The sequence below is a fragment of the Chiloscyllium plagiosum genome, chromosome 11 (genome assembly GCF_004010195.1).
Source record: "Chiloscyllium plagiosum isolate BGI_BamShark_2017 chromosome 11, ASM401019v2, whole genome shotgun sequence".
In the NCBI taxonomy this organism is placed as follows: Eukaryota; Metazoa; Chordata; class Chondrichthyes; order Orectolobiformes; family Hemiscylliidae; genus Chiloscyllium; species Chiloscyllium plagiosum.
In genome coordinates, this window is record NC_057720.1 from 67,905,360 (window position 1) to 67,927,825 (window position 22,466).

The following is a 22,466-nucleotide window of genomic DNA, read 5'->3' on the forward strand; positions in this document are numbered from 1 at the left end:
TGTATGTTTCCAAATAAAGTGTCACAGTCATTTTATACAGAACCCGTACACTCAAATCCACTATAGCTCTCTTGAGCTTGAGATGCATGACTAAAATTCAATATAAATGACATATCAGAGCAAACCTAAGCAGCATGTTTACCTATATTGTTTTGCTGAATCATGATCTGGTCTTCCTACGAAGTGTTGGAAACGTCATGCAATATTAGATTAGATTCCTACAGTGTGGAAACAGGCCCTTCGGTCCAACATGTCTGCACCAACCCTCCGAACAGTAACCCACCCAGACCCATTACCCTACCCGATTTTTACCCCTGACTAATACACCTGATGCTACAGACAATTTAGCATGACCAATTCACCTGACTTGTACATCTTTGTGATTGTGGGAGGAAACTGGAGCACCTGGAGGAAACCCATGCAGACACAGGTAGAATGTGCAAACTCCACACAGACAGTCACCCAAGGTGGGAATTGAACCTGGGTCCCTGGTGCTGTGAGGCAGCAGTGCTAACTACTGAGCCACCGTGATGTCCTCAATTAATGTTATAGAGTTATTGAGTCATACACGGAAATAGACCCATGCTGAACATAATTCCAAACTGAACTAGCCCCATCTGCCTGCTCCTGGCCCATATCCCTCCAAAGCTTTCCTATTCCTGTATCTATCCAAATGTCTTTTAAACATTGTAATTGTACCTGCATCCACCAAGTTCATTCCACACATGAACTACTCTTGGTGTAAAACATTTGCCTCATGTCTTTTTAAAAATCTCTCTCCTTAAAAATGTGCACCCTTGTCTTGAAATCCCCCATCCTAGGGAAAAGACAATGACCATTAACTCTGTTATTTTATAAATTCCTATCAGATCACCTCTCAACCTCCTATGCTCCTGCCTATCCAGCCTTTCTTTATACCTCAAACCTTCCAAACCAGGCAACATCCTGAATCCTCTGCAGCTTGATAATATCCTTCCTGTAGCTACACAACCAAAACTGGACACATTACTCCAGAAGAGGCCTCACCAATGTCCTGTACAACTTCAACATGACTTCCCAACTCCTATACTCAAAGGTCTGAGCAATGAAGGCAAACATGCCAAATGTCTTTTTAACCATCTTGTCTACATGTGATGCAAACCTCAAAGAATTATGTATCTGCACCCCTAGATCCCTCTGAACTACCAACACTACCAAGGCCCTACCATTAATTGTATAAGCCCTATCCTTGTCTGTTGTATCAAAATGCAATACAGTACCTTGCAATTATCCAGATTGAACTCCATCTGCCATTTTTCACTTCATTGACCCATTTGATCAAGATCCTTTTGGGATCTTCGAAATTCTTCTTCATTGTCAACAATGCCACCAATTTTGGTGTCGTCCACAAAATTACTCACCACGTTGTGATACAAAAACCTGAATTCAGGTCTAAAAAAATTGCCCATTACCTAATTAGTTAAATAAAATACTTAGTTGGCAGAACAGTGGGCTGTGCAATTTAATACAACAATAGAGTAATAATTGTTCAATAAATGGTGGTAAAATAGGGATGGAGTTGAAAAAGATTTAGAGGCGTGAGTATACTTGGCACTTAAAAGGTTCACTTGCTGCTGAGTTTTAAAAACTGAATTAGAATGCAGAACCAACAAGTCATTAACTTACCTGCATAGCTTAGGATTCTGATTATAAATGGTCGCATGCACAGTCCAATGACAATAATAAAATGCATGGGTTCACACAAAATGATTTTAGGCTGTAATTTCTGCTGCAAAGAGTCACACCAAACGCAATTTTTAAAAAGATTCCATCTCTGTACAATAAACCTTGCAACAACTCAAGATTGTTTTGGTGAATTTAGCATGTTTATTTCATGGTGCCAAATGACTGTGCCAGAAAATGCTGAGAAAATGTCATTAAAACTTAATTGACTCTAATGATATTATTGCACTTACAATAATGTAATTAAAATGTTTCAGAAAAACTCTGAAAATTGCAGCCTTTCTACACTAATCCTACTGACAAGCAGGCAAAAAGTATGGATTTTGGTAGTGTTGATTAAGAAAATTATGTTAAATAGGATTGCATTGTTGGATTAATGGTATCTTCAAAGTCCTAATGAAACACTGTAATAGGGAGACCGATCACCAGTTCATTATGGCATTGCCTATAATACAAGACAATTCAGTTTTCTGCTACTGAAGAGTTGGGTCATGCTCAAACAATGACTAGAAACAACCATTTCCTTGTCAAGGCTAATTCTCTGTCAATAGATGTGGAGCTGGGAAAACACAGCAGGTCAGGCAGCATTCAAGCAGTAGGAAAGTCAATGTTTCAGGGTGAAACCCTTCATCATAATTCAGCCTGAAACACTGACTTTCCTACTCTTCGGATCCTGTCTAACCTGCTGTATTTTCCCAGCTCCACATCTATTGACTTTGACTTCCAGCATCTGCAGTCCTTACTACCTCCAAGGCTAATTTTCTGATTTCTCAGTTTCCCTCCCTCCAAAATGTGCTAGGAAGCCATACAAAGACCAAAGAGTAAAGATAGCCATAAAATATTAGCTTCTGACTGATATAATGTTCATCCTTGTTGCACACGTGAATAACTCCCCGAGTAATGTTAAGAGAGATGAACACAGGAAAGATTAGCAAGTGTTTTTTTAAGAACACCCATTACTTCTTTAATACCTTAGATACAGTAGGCTACCTTGATTGCTTGGTAAATAAAATTAGCTTTGCCCTTCACAAATATAAACAGTACAATTTACATAAAGCCATTAGTAGTATTTTTTTCTCTACTGATATCAAGACACTGGCTATTGGAATATCTAAACAGTCCTTTTTGCATCGCTGACTGGAGTTGCACATCCAGTGGAATCTCAGATGTAGCAAACTCCATGGGAATGGCCTGGAAATCTGAAGATTTCAGTGGCAATTCCCCCATGTCTGAAAAAGAAACTCAAAACTGAGAATTCAGGGGGTTTCACTACAATTAAGTTTAGAGTTACCCAGGAAAAGTTAGAAATGTAAAAACCTAGTCTAACTCCTGGGTAATTAAGCTAACCTTCCCAACTTAACAGTATACCTTTGAGACCCCTGGCAACCACATTCACCAATCAGACCCTACCAAACAACACAATTTCTCACCCTGTCACCAGACCTGAACTCCCTGGAACCCGCTGAAAGACCCACCTATGCCCACCTGGTGGCACCCTAACTTCTTAATCGACTGCTGCCCTAAGCCCACAGTTACCATTTCACAGCAGCTATCAAAGTGTCCAGCTGTGCTTCTTGACATTTAAATCCCAGAACATAACATATTGACTGCTGTAAAAGGGATTATGGTTTGACTTTCCCCAATTGTCCTGCAGTCCACGGTAACTGTGTTGATATCAACTATGCTCAGCATTCTGTAGGATATTGTATTGGAACTAACAGCTAGAAATGTGGTGAATTAAGAAAAAAAATCACTAAAAAAAGAGCAAAAGTGGCAATTTGACTGTGATTACCATTCCTTGTAATATATTCTTTCTAACACTCAGACTGTTCTGTCAGAACATTGGTCATCAACTTGCTAGTCAGTCAAATTAGGATAAAAGTTGAGCTAAATCAAGACATTTTAATAAACATGAATGCCATTGATTTTAAACAATTTACGATGCCCATAAAAGAGCAAGTATATAAAAGGTGACAGGATTGATTTTTTTTAATAAAGATGATCATTTCAACATTCAGGAGAACTAAGATTTACCTTCCTCATTCAAAATCAATGTGGACTGTCATCTACCTGACTGAATAGCTCTGTGAAAACCACTCAGCTGCAGCCAAATTTCAACTTCAACCTCAACCTTTGTAGAAAGAGAAGGCTCCATGGATACCTAAAGTTTGGTGTGGTCACGGACATTAGTAGTTTTCGGAAGCTGAATAGCAATCACACATGACAAGTTCCTGTTCTGCAACAAGCAGAGCAGTATAAAGCAGGCATTTCAATACCCTACAAACTATTTAGAATCCTGAGAATCCCTACAGCGTGGAAACAGACCATTTGGCCCAACATGTTCACATCAACTCTCCGAAGAGCATTCCACCCGAACTCATACCCCTACTCTATCCCTGTAACCCTGCATTTCCCATGGCTAATCCACCCTAACCTACACATCTTTGGACTGTGGGAGGAAACTGGAGCACCCAGAGGAAACCCACGCAGACATGGGGAGAAGGTGAAACTCAACACAGACAGTCTCCCGAGGCTGGAATTGAACCAGGTCCCTGGCACTGTATGGTAGCAGTGCTCACCATTGAGCCACCGTGCCAACTGCGACGGAGTTTATTATCGATTTTGAACAAATCTATACAACGGTGGCCTGAAACACAAAATTCTCGACGATAATTCAAATCATCTATTTCCAATAAAGCGATAGAATAAATCTATTCTACGTAAAAATGCATTTCAGCACCAAACAGAAATTACATTTACATTCTTTAAAGTTCTAACATACACTGTTTAAAACAAAATCAAAACTTAGTAATGTTTCTGGCCTGATTGTCTTTTTAGAACACTTAGAAAAAGTGCTCTCAACCTATACAACAATTCTTTCTGAATTACATTAAATATTTTCAAAAACAAGATAAATTAGTCACTTACTCCTCCAAGAAGTGCTGCTGTGGGCCTATTATAGACCCTGGTCGACATATCCTAATCCATCCTATGGCTTCTGCTGCAGTAAATCTGTAGTGTTTCATTATGTAACAGGCTATTAATGTACCTGTTCGTCCTAAACCAGCTGAAATGAAGGAAAATTGATTATATGGTTACATAATTTCTCAAATTGGTAGCTTAAATAAAAACTAATTTATAACTATTAAACTAGGATTGATTGAAATCAAATTAGACAAAATATGATTCTGATTTAATGCACCTTACAACAAAAACTTAAATCTAAACCTAGCGAAGAAGAACACCATCATTTATCATGGCAACAATCCAGTCACCCAAGTAGTAGCTAAATATTATTAAATGAAATTTCTAAAAAATAAGAAAGGAACATTTTTTCCAATCAAGATTGGGAGCAATTTAGTGGACTACTTGGACTCAAGTGTATTTGATGTTTTGGTACTGCATTCTTGGAATTAATAATGACTTCCTAATTATTAGAAAGTGCACTTTCAACTGTCTGACCAAACATTTTATGTCAGAAACAACGCTCCCTCACATTGCTGCGTGTTCCAATCCTCATTACTGTGCAGTTCACCCCCTCAGGCAAATTAGAGTCATAGAGATGTACAGCACGGAAACAGACCCTTCGGTCCAACTCATCCATGCCAACCAGATATCCCAGTCCAATCTAGTCCCACCTGTCAGCACCTGTCATATCCCTCCAAACCCTTCCTATTCATATACCCATCCAAATGCCTTTTAAATGTTGCAATTGAACTAGCCTCCACCACTTCCTCTGGCAGCTCATTCCATACAAGTACCACCCTCTGTGTGAAAAAGTTGCCCCTTAGATCTCTTTTACATCTTTCCCCACTCACTATAAACCTATGCCCTCTAGTTCTGGACTCCCCCATCCCAGGGAAAGGACTTTGTCTGTTTATCCTATCCATGCACTTCATAATTTTATAAACTCCTGTAAGGCCTCCGACGCGCCAGGGAAAACAGCCTCAGCCTATTCAACCTGTCCCTATAGCTCAAACCCTCTAACCCGAGCAACATCCTTGTGAATTTTTTCTGAACCCTTTCAAGTTTCACAACATCATTCCGATAGGAAGGAGACCAGAATTGCACGCAATATTCCAACAGTGGACTAACCAATGTCCTGTACAGCCGCAACATGGCCTCCCAACCCCTGTACTCCATACTCTCACCAATAAAGGAAAGCGTACCAAATGCCTTCTTCACTATCCTATCTACCTGCGATTCCATTTTCAAGAAGCTATGAAACTACACTCTAGGGTCTCTTTGTTCAATAGCACTCCTTAGGATATTACCATTAAGTGTAAGTCCTGCTAAGATTTGCTTTCCCAAAATGCAGCACTTCACATTTATCTAAATTAATCTCCATCTGCCACTTCTCAGCCTATTGGCCCATCTGATCAAGACCCCATTGTAATCTGAGGCAACCTTCTTTGCTGTCCACTACACATCCAATTTTGGTGTTATCTGCAAAGTTACTTATGCTCGCATCCAAATCATTTATATAAAATGATGAAAAGTAGTGAACCCAGCCTGATCCTTGTGGCACTCCACCGGTCACAGGCCTCCAGTCTGAAAAACAACCCTCTACCACCACGTTCTGTCTTCTATCTTTGAGCCAGTTCTGTATTCAAATGGCTAGTTCTCCCTGTATTCCATGAGATCTAACCTTGCTAACCAGTCTCTCATGGGGAACCCTGTCGAACGCCTTGGTATCTCTTTTCTGAAGGCTTTCCATTTTTCAGCTATCTCTTTACCTGCAAACATCTGCCCCCAATCAGCTTTTGAAAGTTCTTGCCTAATACCGTCAAAATTGGCCTTTCTCCAATTTAGAACTTCAATTTTTAGATCTGGTCTATCCTTTTCCATCACTATTTTAAAACTAATAGAATTATGGTTGCTCGCCCCAAAGTGCTTCCCCACTGACACCTCAGTCACCTGCCCTGCCTTATTTTTGCACCTTCCCTTGTAGGTACATCCACATATTGAATCAGAAAATTTTCTTATACACACTTAACAAATTCATTTCCATCTAAACCCTTAACACTATGGCAGTCCCAGTCTATGTTTGGAAAGTTAGAATCCCCTACGACAACCACCCTATTATCCTTACAAATTTGTTTCTTAATTTCCCTCTGACTATATAATACAATCCCAATAAGGTAATCATCCCTTTCTTATTTCAGTTCCACCCAAATAACTTCCCTGGATGTATTTCCGCGAATATCCTCCCCCAGTACAGCTGTAATGCTATCCCTTATCAGAAACGCTACTCACCCTCCTCTTTTGCATCCCTTTCTGTTCTTCCTGTAGCATTTGTATCGTGAAACATTAAGTTGCCAGTCCTGTCCATCCTTGAACCATGGTTCTGTAATTGCTATGATATCCCACTCCCATGTTCCTAACCATGCCCTGAGTTCATTTGCCTTCCCTTTTAGTTCTCTTGCATTGAAATAAATTCAGTTTAATTTATCAGTCCTACCTTGTTGTCTGCTTTGTCCATGCCTGCCCTGACTGTTTGACTCGCCTTTGTTCTCAACTGTACTGGTCTCAGATCGGTTTCTCCTCACTATCTCCCTGGGTCCCACCCCCACCTTAATAGTTTAAATCCTCCCGAGCTGCTCTAGCAAATCTCCCTGCCAGTATATTAGTCCCCTTCCAATTTAGGTGCAATCCGTCCTTCTTTTACAGGTCATGTCTACCCCCAGAGAGCTTCCAATGATCCAAAAATGTGAATCCTTCTCCCATACACCAGCTCCTCAGCTCTGCATTCATCTGCTCTATCCTCCTTTTCCTGCCCTCACTAACTCGTAGCACCGGGAGTAATCCAGATATTACTACTCTCCAAGACCTCCTTTTAAAATTCCTGCCTAACTCTCTGTAAGCTCCCTTCAGAATCTCAATCTTTTTCCTTCCTATGTCATTGGTTCCAATGTGTACAATGACCTCTGGCTAGCCCCTCTCCCCCTTAAGAACATTCTGCACCTTCTCTGAGAAATCCTTCATCCTGGCACCAAGGAAGCAGCACACCATTCTGATTTTTCGCTGCTGGCCACAGAAACATCTGTTTGGACTTTGGACTAGAGAGTCCCCTAACACAATCGATCTCTTGGAACCCAACGTACCGCTCATTGTATTAGGGCCAGTCTCGATACCAGAAACTTGGCTGTTCGTGCTGTGTTCCCCTGAGAATCCATCATCCCCTCTATTTTCCAAAACAGCATTCTTGCTTGAAATGGTGATAGCCAGTTTTCCCCCTTCCTATAATTGCCATCCATCACATCCCCTCGCTCTTGTAAATTCCTCATTGCCTCTAACTGTCTCTCCAACCGATGCATTTGATCTGATAGTATTCGCAACCAACGGCATTTATTGCAGATATAATCCTTAGTAACCTGTAAACTCTCCCTAAACTCCATCTGACAAGAAGAGCATATCACTCTACTAAAGGCCATTTTTGCTTCTTTCTATCTACAGACCCAGAAAATAGTATTGTCTTATTCCTCTACAAACACTACTCCAGGTTAAATTAATACTTATGGATTATATTTTAAGTTTAATCAAGAGACATATCTCAATAAAATATATAATCAAGAAAGAACCCACTCTACTCACTACTGCAGACTTACTGTAATGCCACGCTTAAAATATCCACTTATTTGTTTCTGTGCTGTCACCTCTCCCAAACAGGCTCCTCCAAGATCAGTTGTGAATGTTACTGTTTGTTAATTTTCCCAGACACACTCCAATATCCAGTGATGCATGAATTCAAATAGCAAAGGCAGTAACTGCGCAGGTTCACTGCTCTGTCAGCTAGCAATGTGGGTTTCTTTCTCTCCTGCACTGACCTCACCATGTGCTTCTTTTGTCTGTTCCTCTCTCTTTTAAAAGTGCTGTTGTTTTGACTTTTTTTTCCTCCAAAAGTCTTGTATTTTCCCAGGTTTTACCAGCTCAAACATGGCAGATACATTTCTCCTTTATGCCATTTTCCCAGGACATTGGTTAGGCCACTGTTGGAATACTGCGTGCAATTCTGGTCTCCTTCCTATCGGAAAGATGTTGTGAAACTTGAAAGGGTTCAGAAAAGATTTACAAGGATGTTGCCAGGGTTGGAGGATTTGAGCTATAGGGAGAGGCTGAACAGGCTGAGGCTGTTTTCCATGAAGAGTTGGAGGCTGAGGGGTGACCTTATAGAGGTTTACAAAATTATGAGGGGCATGGACAGGGTAAATAGGTAAAGTCTTTTCCCTGGGGTCGGGGAGTCCAGAACTAGAGGGCATAGGTTTAGGGTGAGAGAGGAAAGATATAAAAGAGACCTAAGGGGCAACTTTTTCACACAGAGGGTGGCACGTGAATGGAATAAGCTGCCAGAAGAAGTTGCAACATTTAAGAGGCATTTGAATGGATATATGAATAGGAAGGGTTTGGAGGAATATGGGCCGGGTGCTGGCAGGTGGGACTAGATTGGGTTGGGATATCTGGTTGGCATGGACAAGTTGGACCGAAGGGTCTGTTTCCATGCTGTACATCTCTATGACTCTAAGTTACAGCAGGCAATTAGAGAAGCCTGACAGAACATTTTCTCCTCAACTTCGTGTTCTGACCAAAGAATGCTGGTGGAACATAGCATTTAGTGCCAGATTCAGAACTATATGATGCAAACACACTTGTGTAAAAATGAAGGATCATGTGAGAGCTGTAATGATGGAATCATCTTCATTCTGAATAGGGTTGGGAACCACCATTCTGGTGAGTGATATAATTACTGCTGTGAGGAGGACTCAAAAATTCAATAGCAGAGGCAACGGATCATGGCAGACATGAAATGTGATAAAGCAAAGAGAAACATTAAGTAAATAGACCAGGGTGTAACAGAACAGGAAAGAACATTAACTTAGAAGTGCTTCAGCAATTGCAAAAAAGGTAAAAAGGTAGAAGGTTCTGTAGATGAATGCCTGCATTTTCAAAGTAGCTCATCTCTCAGCACAAATAGGAATTAATTTTTATGACCAAATAACCACAGAGAAACTTGTGGGACTAGTTAACAGGTGCATTGGGACAGACATGTCTTAGCCGTTCTCTGGGGAGTCAGTTAAAGTGCAAACGATCAACCCATATATTGATGACCATCATTCTCTATTCCAAATGAAGAGACAAAGTTACAATGGTTTGTTAGCCTCATGAGGATGGACATCCAAATAAAACATTAAGGAGGCTATTAATTTTTGGAATGTTGATGGTATCAAACATTCTCCACTGAATGATAATTTTCATATTCCAAAACCTATAACATTCCCAACTGCCATTTTGAACAGTCAACATAATAATGCCTTTTAAATGTTTTTTTTTAAAAAACGTGAATGTCACATCTTCAGAAATCATCTTTTTGTCTGTGTCTTGTGTAGATGGGGAGTGTTTGTATCAATTACATTTCGGGTATTGTGGAAGTTAAATATTTATCATTACTTTTGTTTAAAACTTACAAAAAAGCCTGTTTTGCGTCGGTTCTTAGAAGTCAAAGCACTCAAGATGTACCCAAATATATATATCAATCAATCGGCCTTTTCTCGTTGGAACGGCGAAGGATGAGGGGTGACTTGATAGAGGTTTATAAGATGATTTCGGCACAACATCGTGGGCCGAAGGGCCTGTTCTGTGCTGTATTGTTCTATGTTCTGTGTTCTAAGAGGTGGGGAGAAGAGATGATTATCCCATATCTCTCCCATCCTTAGGACAGAAAGAAATTCTTCTACTCTTTGAGTAATGTCAGTGTAAGTTTAGGTCCACCACCAGCCAAGATGGGCCTTCAGTTTTAATGTTCCATGAAAATGAGGTTACTTATGGTGCAGCACTTTTTCAGCAGCCACCTAGGTTATGAGCTCTGGTGGGTGAGAAACCCATAATCTTTCAATTTAGAGAAGTGAGTGATACCATTCACTTTGTCTGTGGACAAGCTTGCAGGGGAACTTGTGTAGTTTGACTCTTAGAATAACGTGCCTCTTTCTGAGATCATCATCTTTTCAAGTACTCATATGTTTTCAGAACAATTAGGCCAATAGAAAGCAATGCGTGCGTGCGAAAGGACTGAATGGGTTATTGGAACAATGAGGCCAATGGGGACATCAAGGTGCATGTAAGCATTTGCGAGAGAAAGACTTCCACATACTGAAAAACAAAGAGCAAAAAAAAAGGTGGAGTGCAGAAAATGAAAACCCTAATGACATTTTACATATTTATTATACTCAATAACAGCTGCTTCACATATACAATGTAATGTTTTAAATGCTTACATCATAAGATGTAATTAGCCAAATTTATTCTAATGAAAACAGATTGAATATAGTTACTATAGTTGGTAATATTGATTCCAAAAACTCCAATCTTTGGCTTTTCATACCCAATTAAAAAAATACTTGCCTTTAGAGAGAAAACCTGCATTACCATTTTAAATCCGATATGACTTTTCTTCAGCATTGAAGTGAACTTACAGTCAGAAATAGGATAAGTTATAATGGGGAACAAACGACATACCAATTAAATGGATGGTATGGTTCTGTTTTCACAAAGGAAGACACAAATAATGTCCCAAAATTCTTGGGGAACTAAGGGACTAGTAAGAGGGAGGAAATTAAAGAATTCAATATTAGTAGTGAAATAGCGATGGGGAAACTGGTCAATAAATCTTCAGGGGCTGATAATCTACAAAACAGATAAGTTAAAGAATTGGCCTTAGAAATAATGGATGCACTAGTGCTCATCTTTCAAGATTCTATAAACTTTGGAACAGTTCCTAGCAATTGGAGACGAATGCAACCCCACCATTTTAAAAAAAGAGGAATGAAAAAGTAGAGATTCACCCACAGGTTAGTCTGCCATCAGTAGTCGGGGGGGGGGAATTGATAGGTCCCATTGTGAAAGATTTAATAGCAGAGGACTTGGAAAATAGTAACAGGACTGAACAGAATCAGCATGGATTTACAAAAGGGAAATCATACTTAACCAATCTACAACAATTTAGAGGACGTAACAATTAGAGTTCATAAGGGTGACCAAGTGGATGTGGTTTACCTGGACTTTCAGAAGGCTTTTGTTAAGGTCGCATCTAAGAGATTAGTATGTAAAATTGAAGAACATGGAATTTGGGGTTGTGTACCGACATGGATAAAACGTACTGGTTGGCAAACAGAAAACAAAATTGGACTAATCAGATTTTTTCTCTGGTTGGCAGGCAGTAATTAGTGGAAGGGCTTAGTGCTATTTTGTAAGGTTATCCATTTTGGTCGCAAAATCACGAAGGCAAATTATCTGAATGACGACAGATTCTGAAAGTGGAATGTGCAATAAAATCTGGGTGTCGTTGTACACCAGTCACTGAAAGAAAGCTAACAGGGGCAGTAGATGGCAAAGAAAGCAAATGGTATGTTGGTCTTCTTAGCAAGAGGATTAGAGAACAGGAACATGGATGTCTTAGTGCAGTTATACAGGGTTTTGGCAAGACCACACCTGGAGTGTAGCGTGCAGATTTGGTTTCCTAATCTGATGAAGGATGTTTTAGCTCTGGAGGGACTGTAAAGGAGGGAAATCAGATTGGTTCCTGGGATGGAAGGGCTACTATATGAAGAGAGACTGGATCAGTTAAGTGACAGTGATCTTGTAAAAACCTATAAATCTTTTAAAGGACTAGATAGAGTAAAGGCAGGAAGATCTTCATGATGAGCGGGAAGTCCATAACCAGGGGTCACAGTGTAAAGATGCAGCGTTGACCATTTATGACTGAGAAGAGAACAGATTTCTTCACCTAGAAAGAGAGGTGAGCCTGTAAAATTCTCTGCTGCAGAAAATGGTTGGAGTCAAAACATTGTTGTAATTCTTCCATGAAAACGTTCATAGTTCTTAAGACTAAAGGTATCAAAGGGTACAGGTAGAAAGCAGGACAGGGTACTGAGTTGGATGATCAGCCATGATCATACTGAATACTGTGTCAGGCTCAAAAGGGCAGGAGGGTCTATTCTTGTGCTTATTTCCCATGTTTCCATGAAGATGTTCTGAAGGCGAGTCATATCAGACTTCAAATCTTAACTCAGTTTCCTTCTCCACAGATGCTGGTGAGTTGGTTCTAGAACTTTGTTTTTATTTCATATTCCCAGTATCCACCGTATTTTATTTTCATCTACCCCACTGTCCTCATTGCTCAGCAAATCATCAATATGCTGACTATCCAAAATCACACTGTGCAAATTCAGTGTATTATACAAAACACAAAATGGCTGTATGCGTCAGCAGACAGCCAGACGGGACAAGTCACATGCATCGCTGACAAAGGATTAGGAAGGGGTTTTGGAGCCTGGCAAGAGCAGGACCTAAGACTAGTTACTTTAATGCATGCTGAATTTGGAACAAAATAAATTAATTACATTTATTTTGGGTACATTTTAATGGTTAAGATCTTATATCCATTACAGAGACATGGTTACAAGGAGATCAATTCTGGGAACTAAATATTTGAGGGTGTGAGACTTTTAGGTAGGAAGGAAAGTGTGATGGAGTAGTTTTGTTAGCATGAGATGGAAAGTGTGACAGCAATAAATTATCTTGGATTGAAATATGCAGAATGCATATGGACGGAAGTAAGAAATAACAAAGGGAGGAAGACACTGGTGGGAGTAGAGTATTGATCCCCTAACAGTATGCATCGAACAGGAAATAAATCAGGAGATATTGAGGGCACATAAAGAAAATCAGTAATTAATCATGGGTAACTTTATTCTTCGTATAATTTGGGAAAAATCAAATTGGCAGAGGTAGCAAAATAAGAATTCACAGCGTAGATGTAACAGTTTAGTTGGAAAATATGCTGTGGCTTCTTTCAAGGATCCAGATATTAGTTAATGAATAATGAAGCAAGTTTAATAAACTATCTCAGAGTAAAAGGGCCCTTATAAAACAGTGACCATAGCATGGCATAATTTAGCATTCTGTTTGAGAGCAAGAAACTTTGGTCAGAAATAAGTATGCTAAACTTAAATAAGGGTAATTACATAGGCATGAGGACAGAATTTACTAAAGTGGATTGGGAAAAAAAGACTTGAGCAGAAGACACAATTGCTAGATAATAGCAGATGTTTAAGAAAGTTGTTTATGACTCACACTAAAAAGGTATATCCCAGTGGAGGAGGATTCTCAGAAGGGAATAAACCAACCATGGTTAACCAAGGAAGTTAAAGGTAATACAGGTAATAGTGGGATAACACGTGTTTTGACAGTGTGATTTGGCTATCAGGCAACGGTATTTTGGAGAACGTTTACCTCTGTTGGCAATAACAAAACTCCAGTGGGGATTGCTTCGTTCTACGCATGCTCTGATTGCTCCATGCCATTTTGCATGTGTGCTGATGTTCTTACTGTTCTACACGTATGCCGGTGTCAGCACATGCACGACATTGGTGCAGGTCTTCGTGCCATTCTGTGCATGCACAATGTCTGTGCCAAAGTCTCTGCACTGGTTTTAGTGCTGTTCTGTGCATGTGCCAATGTCAGCTGCCAACAGAGTTACCGTACAGAGAGCAGCTTTCTTACATTTTTAAAATGTACTGTGTTAAACTTATTTTTGTTTAGTTAATAAATATAATTTCAACCTACATTCAGGCTGTGCTATACTTTGCGTTAGACTTTTGGGTGATTTTTGAGCGATCTGGTGTGATATTTTTGGCTGGTCTGTCCCTAACCCCACTTTTCCCATAGGCCCCATTATGTTTATTAAGCAATTTTCTATTTAGTGAAGTTTCAGTGCAACATAACTACAGCGTTATAGGAGAACTACTAGTACAGGAAGAAGATTCTTTATCCAAACATCCAAAAGCCTAACAGCCCTGAAATCTGAAGGATTTTTTGTCAAGTTATTTTTTCATTAACAAGGTTGTTTGGTGAGCAGTTAACCCAGGTCACCACCCACTCGATGCGTGTCACTCAGATGTGACGTGGGGGGGCGTGGCCAAGCACTGACAGGCCTGGGGTTTCTCTGTGAACAACCCCAAGTCGACACCACTCGATACGTGTCATTCAGATGTGACATGGGTGGAGGGGCAAGCATGTCCTTAGTTAGAAGTCTGCTGCTCCGGTAAGATTTTCAAAGATTTCACCATTAAACTGTCACATTCTGAAAACCGAAAAATTCTGAATTCCGAAAAACAGCTGGTCGCGAGCATTTTGGATAAAGGATTGTCTACCTGTATCAAACTGAAAGGAAAAAAAAAACTATGTGACAAAGATTAGGAGTAAGTCAGAGGACTGGGTATGTTTTAAGAATCAATGAAAGATGACCATAAAAATAATAAACAGTGAAAATAAACTTTGAAGGTAAACTAGCAAATACAGGTACAAAATCCTTTATCAGAGATTCTTGGGGCCAGTTATTTTTCGAATTGGAATTTTTCAGATTTCAGAATAGATGATATTTTCAAGGTGAAATAAAAATTACCTAAAAGCAGACACACGTGTGAATAATACGAGCGCTGAGACACAATTAATGCCTGCCAGTGCGAGGCCACGCTGCCATGTTACATCTCAGTGATACGGTTCGAGTGAGTGTGGAATTGAGTCACTTGTTCGCACACCAAAATGATGCTCCACACTCCATGAAAAAATTTCGGACTTCGGAGCTTTTCAGATTTTGGAATTGTGATAAAGGATTGTGTACCTAGGAGAGCTTCTTTAAGAATATAAAAACAGAGAGGCCAAAGTGAACAAAAGCCCTTTAAAGGAGGAGGCCGGGGAAATAATAATGGGGAACCAGAAGAATTGAATAAATATTTTGCATCAGAGTTCACGATAGGGTGGTATTAATAACGTTCCAAAAATACTAAATAATCAACGGGCAAAAAAGGGAGAGGAAATAAATGCAGCAATTAGTCATAGATGTGTACAACACAGAAACAGACACTTCGGTCCAACTTGTCCATTCTGACCAGATATCCTAAACTAATCTAGACCCACCTGCCAGCACTTGACCCATATCCCTCTAAACCCTTCCTATTCATATACCCATCCAGATGCCTTTTAAATGTTGTAATTGTACTAGCATCCACCACTTCCTCTGGTAGCTTATTCCATACACACACCATCCTCTGCATGAAAAGTTGCCTGTTAGGTCTCTTTTATATCTTTCCCTTCTCACCCTAAACCTATGCCCTCTAGTTCTGGACTCCCCAGCCCAGGGAAAAGACCTTGTCTATTTACCCTATCCATGCTCCTCATGATCTTATAAACCTATAACCCCTCAGCCTCTGACGCTCCAGGGAAAACAGACCCAGCCTGTTCAGCCTCTCCCGTAGCTCAAGACCTCCAATCCCCGGCAACATCCTTGTAAATATCTTCTTAACTGTCTTAAGTTTCACAACATCTTGCTGATAGGAGGGAGACCAGAATTGCACATAATATCTGAAAAGCGGCTTAACCAATTTTGTGACCTCCCAACTCCTATCCTCAATGCTCTGTCCAATAAAGGAAAGCGTACCAAATGCCTTCTTCATTATCCTATCATCTCTTCACCTTCAACCCCGCCCCCAAATGAAGCAAAATGCTCAGAGACAGAGTAGTTTTACCTATTGCGGGCCCTGGAGGGAGAGAGAACGATCGCCCATGAGCACAGGGACATGGGTTCTCAATATTGTCTGGAATAGCAGTTTCTTAATGAATTATATAGTCATTTTACAGGGAGAAGCATCCAAATAAGGCAATATACATATTGTTTGAGTGATTGTAACAATCAGCGAGCATCAACAGTAAAGATTGAGCCATCTGCTGTTACACAAATGTTCTTAACTTTAACTGGCTTCACATAGTTACTACTTTTCACCTTGTTGAACTGGCCTTACATACCGAATCCTTCCTCATCTTATTAAATGGCTTGACATAATGAAAACTTTTTCACCTTGTTAACCCATTATCTTTGCCTCCAGCACCTCAAGTTAACTGCAAATTCTTATCTGATCTGAGTCACACTCAGCCGAACCTCTTGTTTTTCACGACCTGCTTATACCCTATACACATTTTCATTCCCTCCTTTTACCATTTCCACCGAGATGGCACGACCAGCTTTCACAAGACTGTGACAGCCAGTATTTAAGCAAGTTGCTGAAACACAGCATACAATAATTAGAATAACAAAAATAACTACTCCGTTACAGTTAGCAGAATTTGAAAAATCCTCCCATGTGGAAAACAAATTCACCAATAAAGTTCTTAAAATTCACAGTCCTTAGTGACCAGTCCATCCCCTCCAAGTCGAGTGAAACAAGCTTGTTCTCCAAAAGTCTCTTTCAGTAAAGTCCAACTTGAAACCAAAATCCAACTTGAAAACATGGAGAAATCTGAATTCTTGGATAAGGGCAGTTAAATGCTTCACAAAACTGACAAGACTTCCATTCTTCCAGAGATGCTTCAGATGGAGGATACCATTGCATCTGAGCATGCAGTGCAGCAGCTGCAGTTACAGGCTAGGTGAACGCAGCATTCTTTGCTGCGTCTGCTCCTGTTCTGCTGTTAAATGCAACAAAGCCAGCTAGCTGTTGTGATGTTAGCTTGGTCAGTGAACCTTCATATGCCTTAAATGATTAAAAAACAGGTAAAGCTCACGTAGTTTAATGTCCATAGGGAGGCCACTGACAAAAGCGCACCAACCTCCTCTTAACTGTTGTTAATTTCTTCACTTTTCATGCTCATGACCGGGGAGCTAATTGAATCCTTTGGATCAGATTGTGGAGGTGTTGGCAGTGGTCCAAAGGTGTGCTTTACCTGTGAATGGACAAACTCTAGAGAAGATGTTCACTGCTGAAAGTATCTTTGCATTTCCTCTCTCATTCCTTCCTTGCCAAGGTGGGTATCAGTACAAAGATAGTCACACATTTAACTGTACTAAATTGTATCTGCCTATTTCAACATTCTTTTAATTCTTGAAGTTTGTTCCTCTGTTCACTATTTATGGCATTATCAAGTTTTATAAAGCCATAAACTTTAAATTTTACTGCCAAAACAATTCAATCAATTATAAACAATAATTAATGGACCTAAAATTAAACCCTCGAGGGACCCCATTCAGGTTATTCAAAAATTATTTTCCTTTAACAAATTGAAACTTGGCTAATGTGAAAGCTGTCAGGAAAAGTATTTCAAAAGTCCGTAACAGCAAGAAGACAACAACATGTTTCCTGTGCTTTAGCAATTAAAGAGGCAGTTTCAGTTCAGATTTAAATCTCAAATACTCGTGGGAAACAAATGCTGAATATTTTAAAATATGTTCTCCAAATGAAACTGCCCAAATAAAACAGTCAGAATTACAGTGGCAACTTTGGTAGAGATCAACATTCTTTGAATTTGCAATATGAAGGGGGTCAATGAGGTCTTAACAATAATTAACAGAACTGAAACAGCTCAGTCTCAAGTTCTAATATTCTCTAAAATCTTAACAAAACGTTAAACTCAAAATGCACTCTTTGTGAACACTGCATTAAAAACATAGCAGCAAAGATATTTTAATACAATATTCTCATGGCTAAAGCATGATCACTGACCCAAATGTTTTTTTTTAACAACAGGCATTGTAGAATTTCAAACAAGTCGGGGCCCAAGGCACTCAATCAATTTGTTTTAAGGTTACAAGTTTAGTAATTTTAAAATGGACATAATGTTGTACAATTTCAATGTAAAAACAAAATCTACCCCATTACATAGCCTACAAAACACACTGAATTGAGATCCTGGTTCAAAAAAGGGAAAACAGTTACTTAAAAGGATTTCTGAACCAGCATTTTAACAAACCAAAATTTTTAAACATCAAACACTCTCAACATGGCACAATTTACGTTGAAACTTCCCCCCGACCCAAGTATTAGTACAACCTTAATTTCAGTGTTTCTCGTTTTTTTAAAATCCTTTCACTGAAATTACACTTAGAAAAAGAGAAAGCCCTTGCAGCAGACCACATGGCACCGCAGTCCAAGCCACTCTCTTTCCCCCAGAAGAAAGACTCAGAGCCTCAAATTTCATCACTAGGAGACTTTAATCCCTTTCTCACTTTACTCTTCTAGGGGGCTTGAACCCCACTTAAACAAAGAAAACTTGAACACCAATTAAACACAGAAAACTTGAACCCCAATTAAACACAGAGAGCTTGAACCTCAACACAGCGCGAAGGAATTGAACCTCAAATCAAACCACTCAGAGCACTCGAACCTCAGTACTGTGCAGAGGACTCGAACCACAATCAAACCCAAGCCAGGTGACTTGAACCCCAGTACCACACAGAGGACTCAAACCTCAATCACACCCCACCCCAGGGGACCCGAACCCAAGTACCACGCAGATGACTTGAATCTCAATTACACCTACCCCAGGAGTCTTGAACCCAGTACCGTGCAGAGGTTTCGAACGTCAATTATAGCCCCAACACAGCGCAGAGGACTTGAACCTCTGTTTGTCAACACGCTTGTGAAACTGTATCTCTCGACTGAACTAATTAATGTTTGTGGAATCCATAGAATAGAGAGTGATCGAGTGAAGGGACCGCCTCTGGCACACAGGAATATCGAGAGGGACCAAGGTTTAAAATCTTACCTATGGGCCTGTACGTCTCGAGATACCGATGTTCCAGGTGGCCGCTGACACCGTTTGATCGTAACCATTTGTTTGGATCCTGCCAACTACGCCAATATTGCTATCTCGATCCCCCCCCTAAATCGAAGCAAAACGCTCAGAGACACAGTGTAGTTTTACCTCCTTCATCTTTCTTCCAGGCCCTGGAGGGAGAGAGAACGATTGCCCATGTGCACAGGGAAAATTATGAGGGGTGTGGATAGGATAAATAGACAAAGTCTTCTCCCTGGGGTCAGGGAGTCCAGAACTAGAGGGCATAGGTTTAGGGTGAGAGGGGAAAGATATAAAAGAGACCTACGGGGCAGCTTTTTCATGCAGAGGGTGGTACGTTTATGGAATGAGCTGCCAGAGGATGTGGTAGAGACTGGTACAATTGCAACATTTAAGAGGCATTTGGATGGGTGTATGAATAGGAAGGGTTTGGAGGGATATGGGCCGGGTGCTGGCAGGTGGGACTAGATTGGGTTGGGATATCTGGTCGACATGGGCGGGTTGGACCGAAGGGTCTATTGCCATGCTGCACATCTCTATGACATGGGTTCTCAATCTTCTCTGGAATGCAGTTTCTTAGTGAATTATATAGTTAATTTACAGGGAGGAGCATCCAGATAAGACAATATACCTTTTGTTTGGGTGATTGTAACAATCAGCGAGCATCAAAGTAAAGATTAAGCCATCTGCTGTTACACAATGGATGTTCTTAATCTTAACTGGCTTCACATAATGAATATTTTTCACCTTGTTAAGCTGGCCCTACACATTGAACGCTTCCAATATTGTTAAATGGCTCGACATAATGAATGGTTTTTCATCTCATTAATCCATTACCCTTGCCTCCAGCATCTCATTGTTATCTGCTAGTTCTTATCTGATCTGAGTCACACGCTCAGCTGAATCTCTTGTTTCACAAAACTCAGAACTTAACTCTTTCCCTACCTGCTTATAGCCTATACACATTCTCAATCCTATGTACCTGCGACTTCAAGGTCTTTGTTCAACAACACTCCCCAGAGACCTTACCATTAAGTGTAGAAAAATATTAGGGAAACCAATGGGCCAAAAGACCAAAATGTCCATGGAATTGATTGGTTACATCTTTAGGATATTAAAGGAAGTGGCTACAGAGAAAGTAGATACTAATCTTCAAAGAATCATTAGATTCTGGAAAAGCCCAAGATTAGAAAATTACTTATTCAAAAAGGGAAGGAAACAAAATAAACTACTCTCAGCCTGTTAGTTTAACATTTGCCATTGTGAAAATGAACTAGGTGAAAGTGAGGACTGGAGATGTGGAGATCAGAGTTGAGAGTGTGGTGCTGGAAAAGCACAGCAGGTCAGGCAGCATCTGAGGAGCATCGACGTTTCATGCAAAAGCCCTTCATCACGAAAATGAAGTCTACTAAAATGTATCTAATAGCAGAATATTTAGAAATACACAATATGATCACACATGGTTTCATGAAGAAGAAATTATGTCTGACAAATTTCATAATGGAGAAATTATGTCTGACAAATCTGTTTGAATTCATTGAGGATGTAACAAGAAGGATAAAAGGGGGAAACAATAGATGAAATACATTTGGGCTTATAAATGGCATTCAATAGGCACTGTGCGCAAGATTACTCAACAGGATACATCGGCATGTGTATTGAGAACTGTGTATTAGCATGGATAACTAATCCAAGACAGAGTTGCGTTGAGAAAAAGCAATTTCTGGATGGCAATTTGAAACTACTGGAGGGCTGCAGGAATCAGTGGTGGGACTAGTTATTTACAATACATTTATTAATAGTTTGGATAGAATTTGCAAATGACACAGTCTACAAAGCGATACAGATGGGTTATGCCAGTAAGCAGAAACTTTGCAGATGCAATATAATGTGAGAAAATGTCACGTAATGCACTTTGGCAGGAAAAGAAAGAGAAAGACTACAGCAGAGGAGGAACTGGGGGTCCTTGTGTGAAATCACAAAAAGGTTAGCATCCAAGTTCAGCAGGTAATAGGGAAAGCAAATGGAATGTTGGGGTTTATTTGAGAAGTGAATGGAATATAAAAATACGCAAAACTGCGTAAGTCACTTGTTAGGCCACAACCTACCATGAACAGTTTTGGTCTCCTTATTTAAAGAAATATATGCTGGCATTGCAGGTAGTCCAGGAAAGATACATTAGATTGGTTCCAGCATGGAGGGATTTCCTTATGAGACGAGATTGAGTAGGTTGAACTTAGACTCTTTGGAATTTAGATGAACAAGAGGCGACCTTATTGAAACTCATTAGAATCTTAATGGGCATGACAGGTAAGATGCTAGAGGTCGTTTCGTCTTGTGGGAGGTTCTAAAACCACAGGGCATAATCTCAGGAGTTGTCCATTTATGACGGAGTTGAGGAGAATGTTTTTCTCTGAGGGCAGTGAATCTATAGAATTTTTTTACTGAAGACGATTTCAAGACAGGGCCATTAAGTAAATTTAAGGCTGAGATAGGCAGATTTTTAACCTGTGAGGGGGGAATCAAAGGTTATGAAGAAATGGCAGGATAGAGAAGTTGAGCGTTATCAGATCAGCCATAATTTCAGGGAATGGCAAAACAGACTGGATGGGATGAATAGCTCATTTCTGCTCTTATGTCCTCAGGTCTTGTAAATTAAAGAAACATTGAGAACTAGCATCACTTTTTCATTTTGCAGGTGTCTTTTTTTTCAAAATGGGCAATGTATTTATTTCCCAACTAGCTGGAATTATAGTCAGCTATGATGTAAGGATTCTTTTCATACTCTAGCATTTAGTATTGCTCATTTAACAACTCTGTACTATAAATTCAGGTTTCTTTTTAACTTGGTGTTTCTTGCTATAGAGTGCAACATAAGTAATGAGCAATGAATCTTAATCCTAACAAACAATTTTAGGGAGGAGACAGATCAAAAAAGGTAGCTTTGTGTATTGAAGGCCATCCTCAGTTTGCATTTTGCAAATGTCATCGCTTTCAGAGTGCTTCTTCTATATTTTATGGTGCAAGTTACTTTTGTCCTTTAATCATAATACGTTTATGCTGGTTTCATGGTGCTTCCCAATAGGAAAGACATCAGTTCTACGCATCTCTATTTGGATCTTAGC

General features: G+C 39.9%; 1 protein-coding gene across 5 annotated transcripts in view; it reads right to left on the reverse strand.

Annotated features, from left to right (window-relative positions):
- LOC122554524 (dual specificity protein phosphatase CDC14A-like) overlaps window positions 1-22,466 on the reverse strand; it is a 180,447-nt gene that overhangs the window by 64,553 nt on the left and 93,428 nt on the right. For all 5 annotated transcript variants that reach the window (XR_006313008.1, XM_043699680.1, XM_043699682.1 and 2 more), the window contains exon 10: window positions 4,651-4,789. Coding sequence is in view for 4 of the 5 variants with exons in the window: in XM_043699680.1 (XP_043555615.1) it covers window positions 4,651-4,789 (139 nt within the window). In the remaining variant the exon portion in view is untranslated. The remainder of the gene's footprint in view (window positions 1-4,650; window positions 4,790-22,466) is intronic.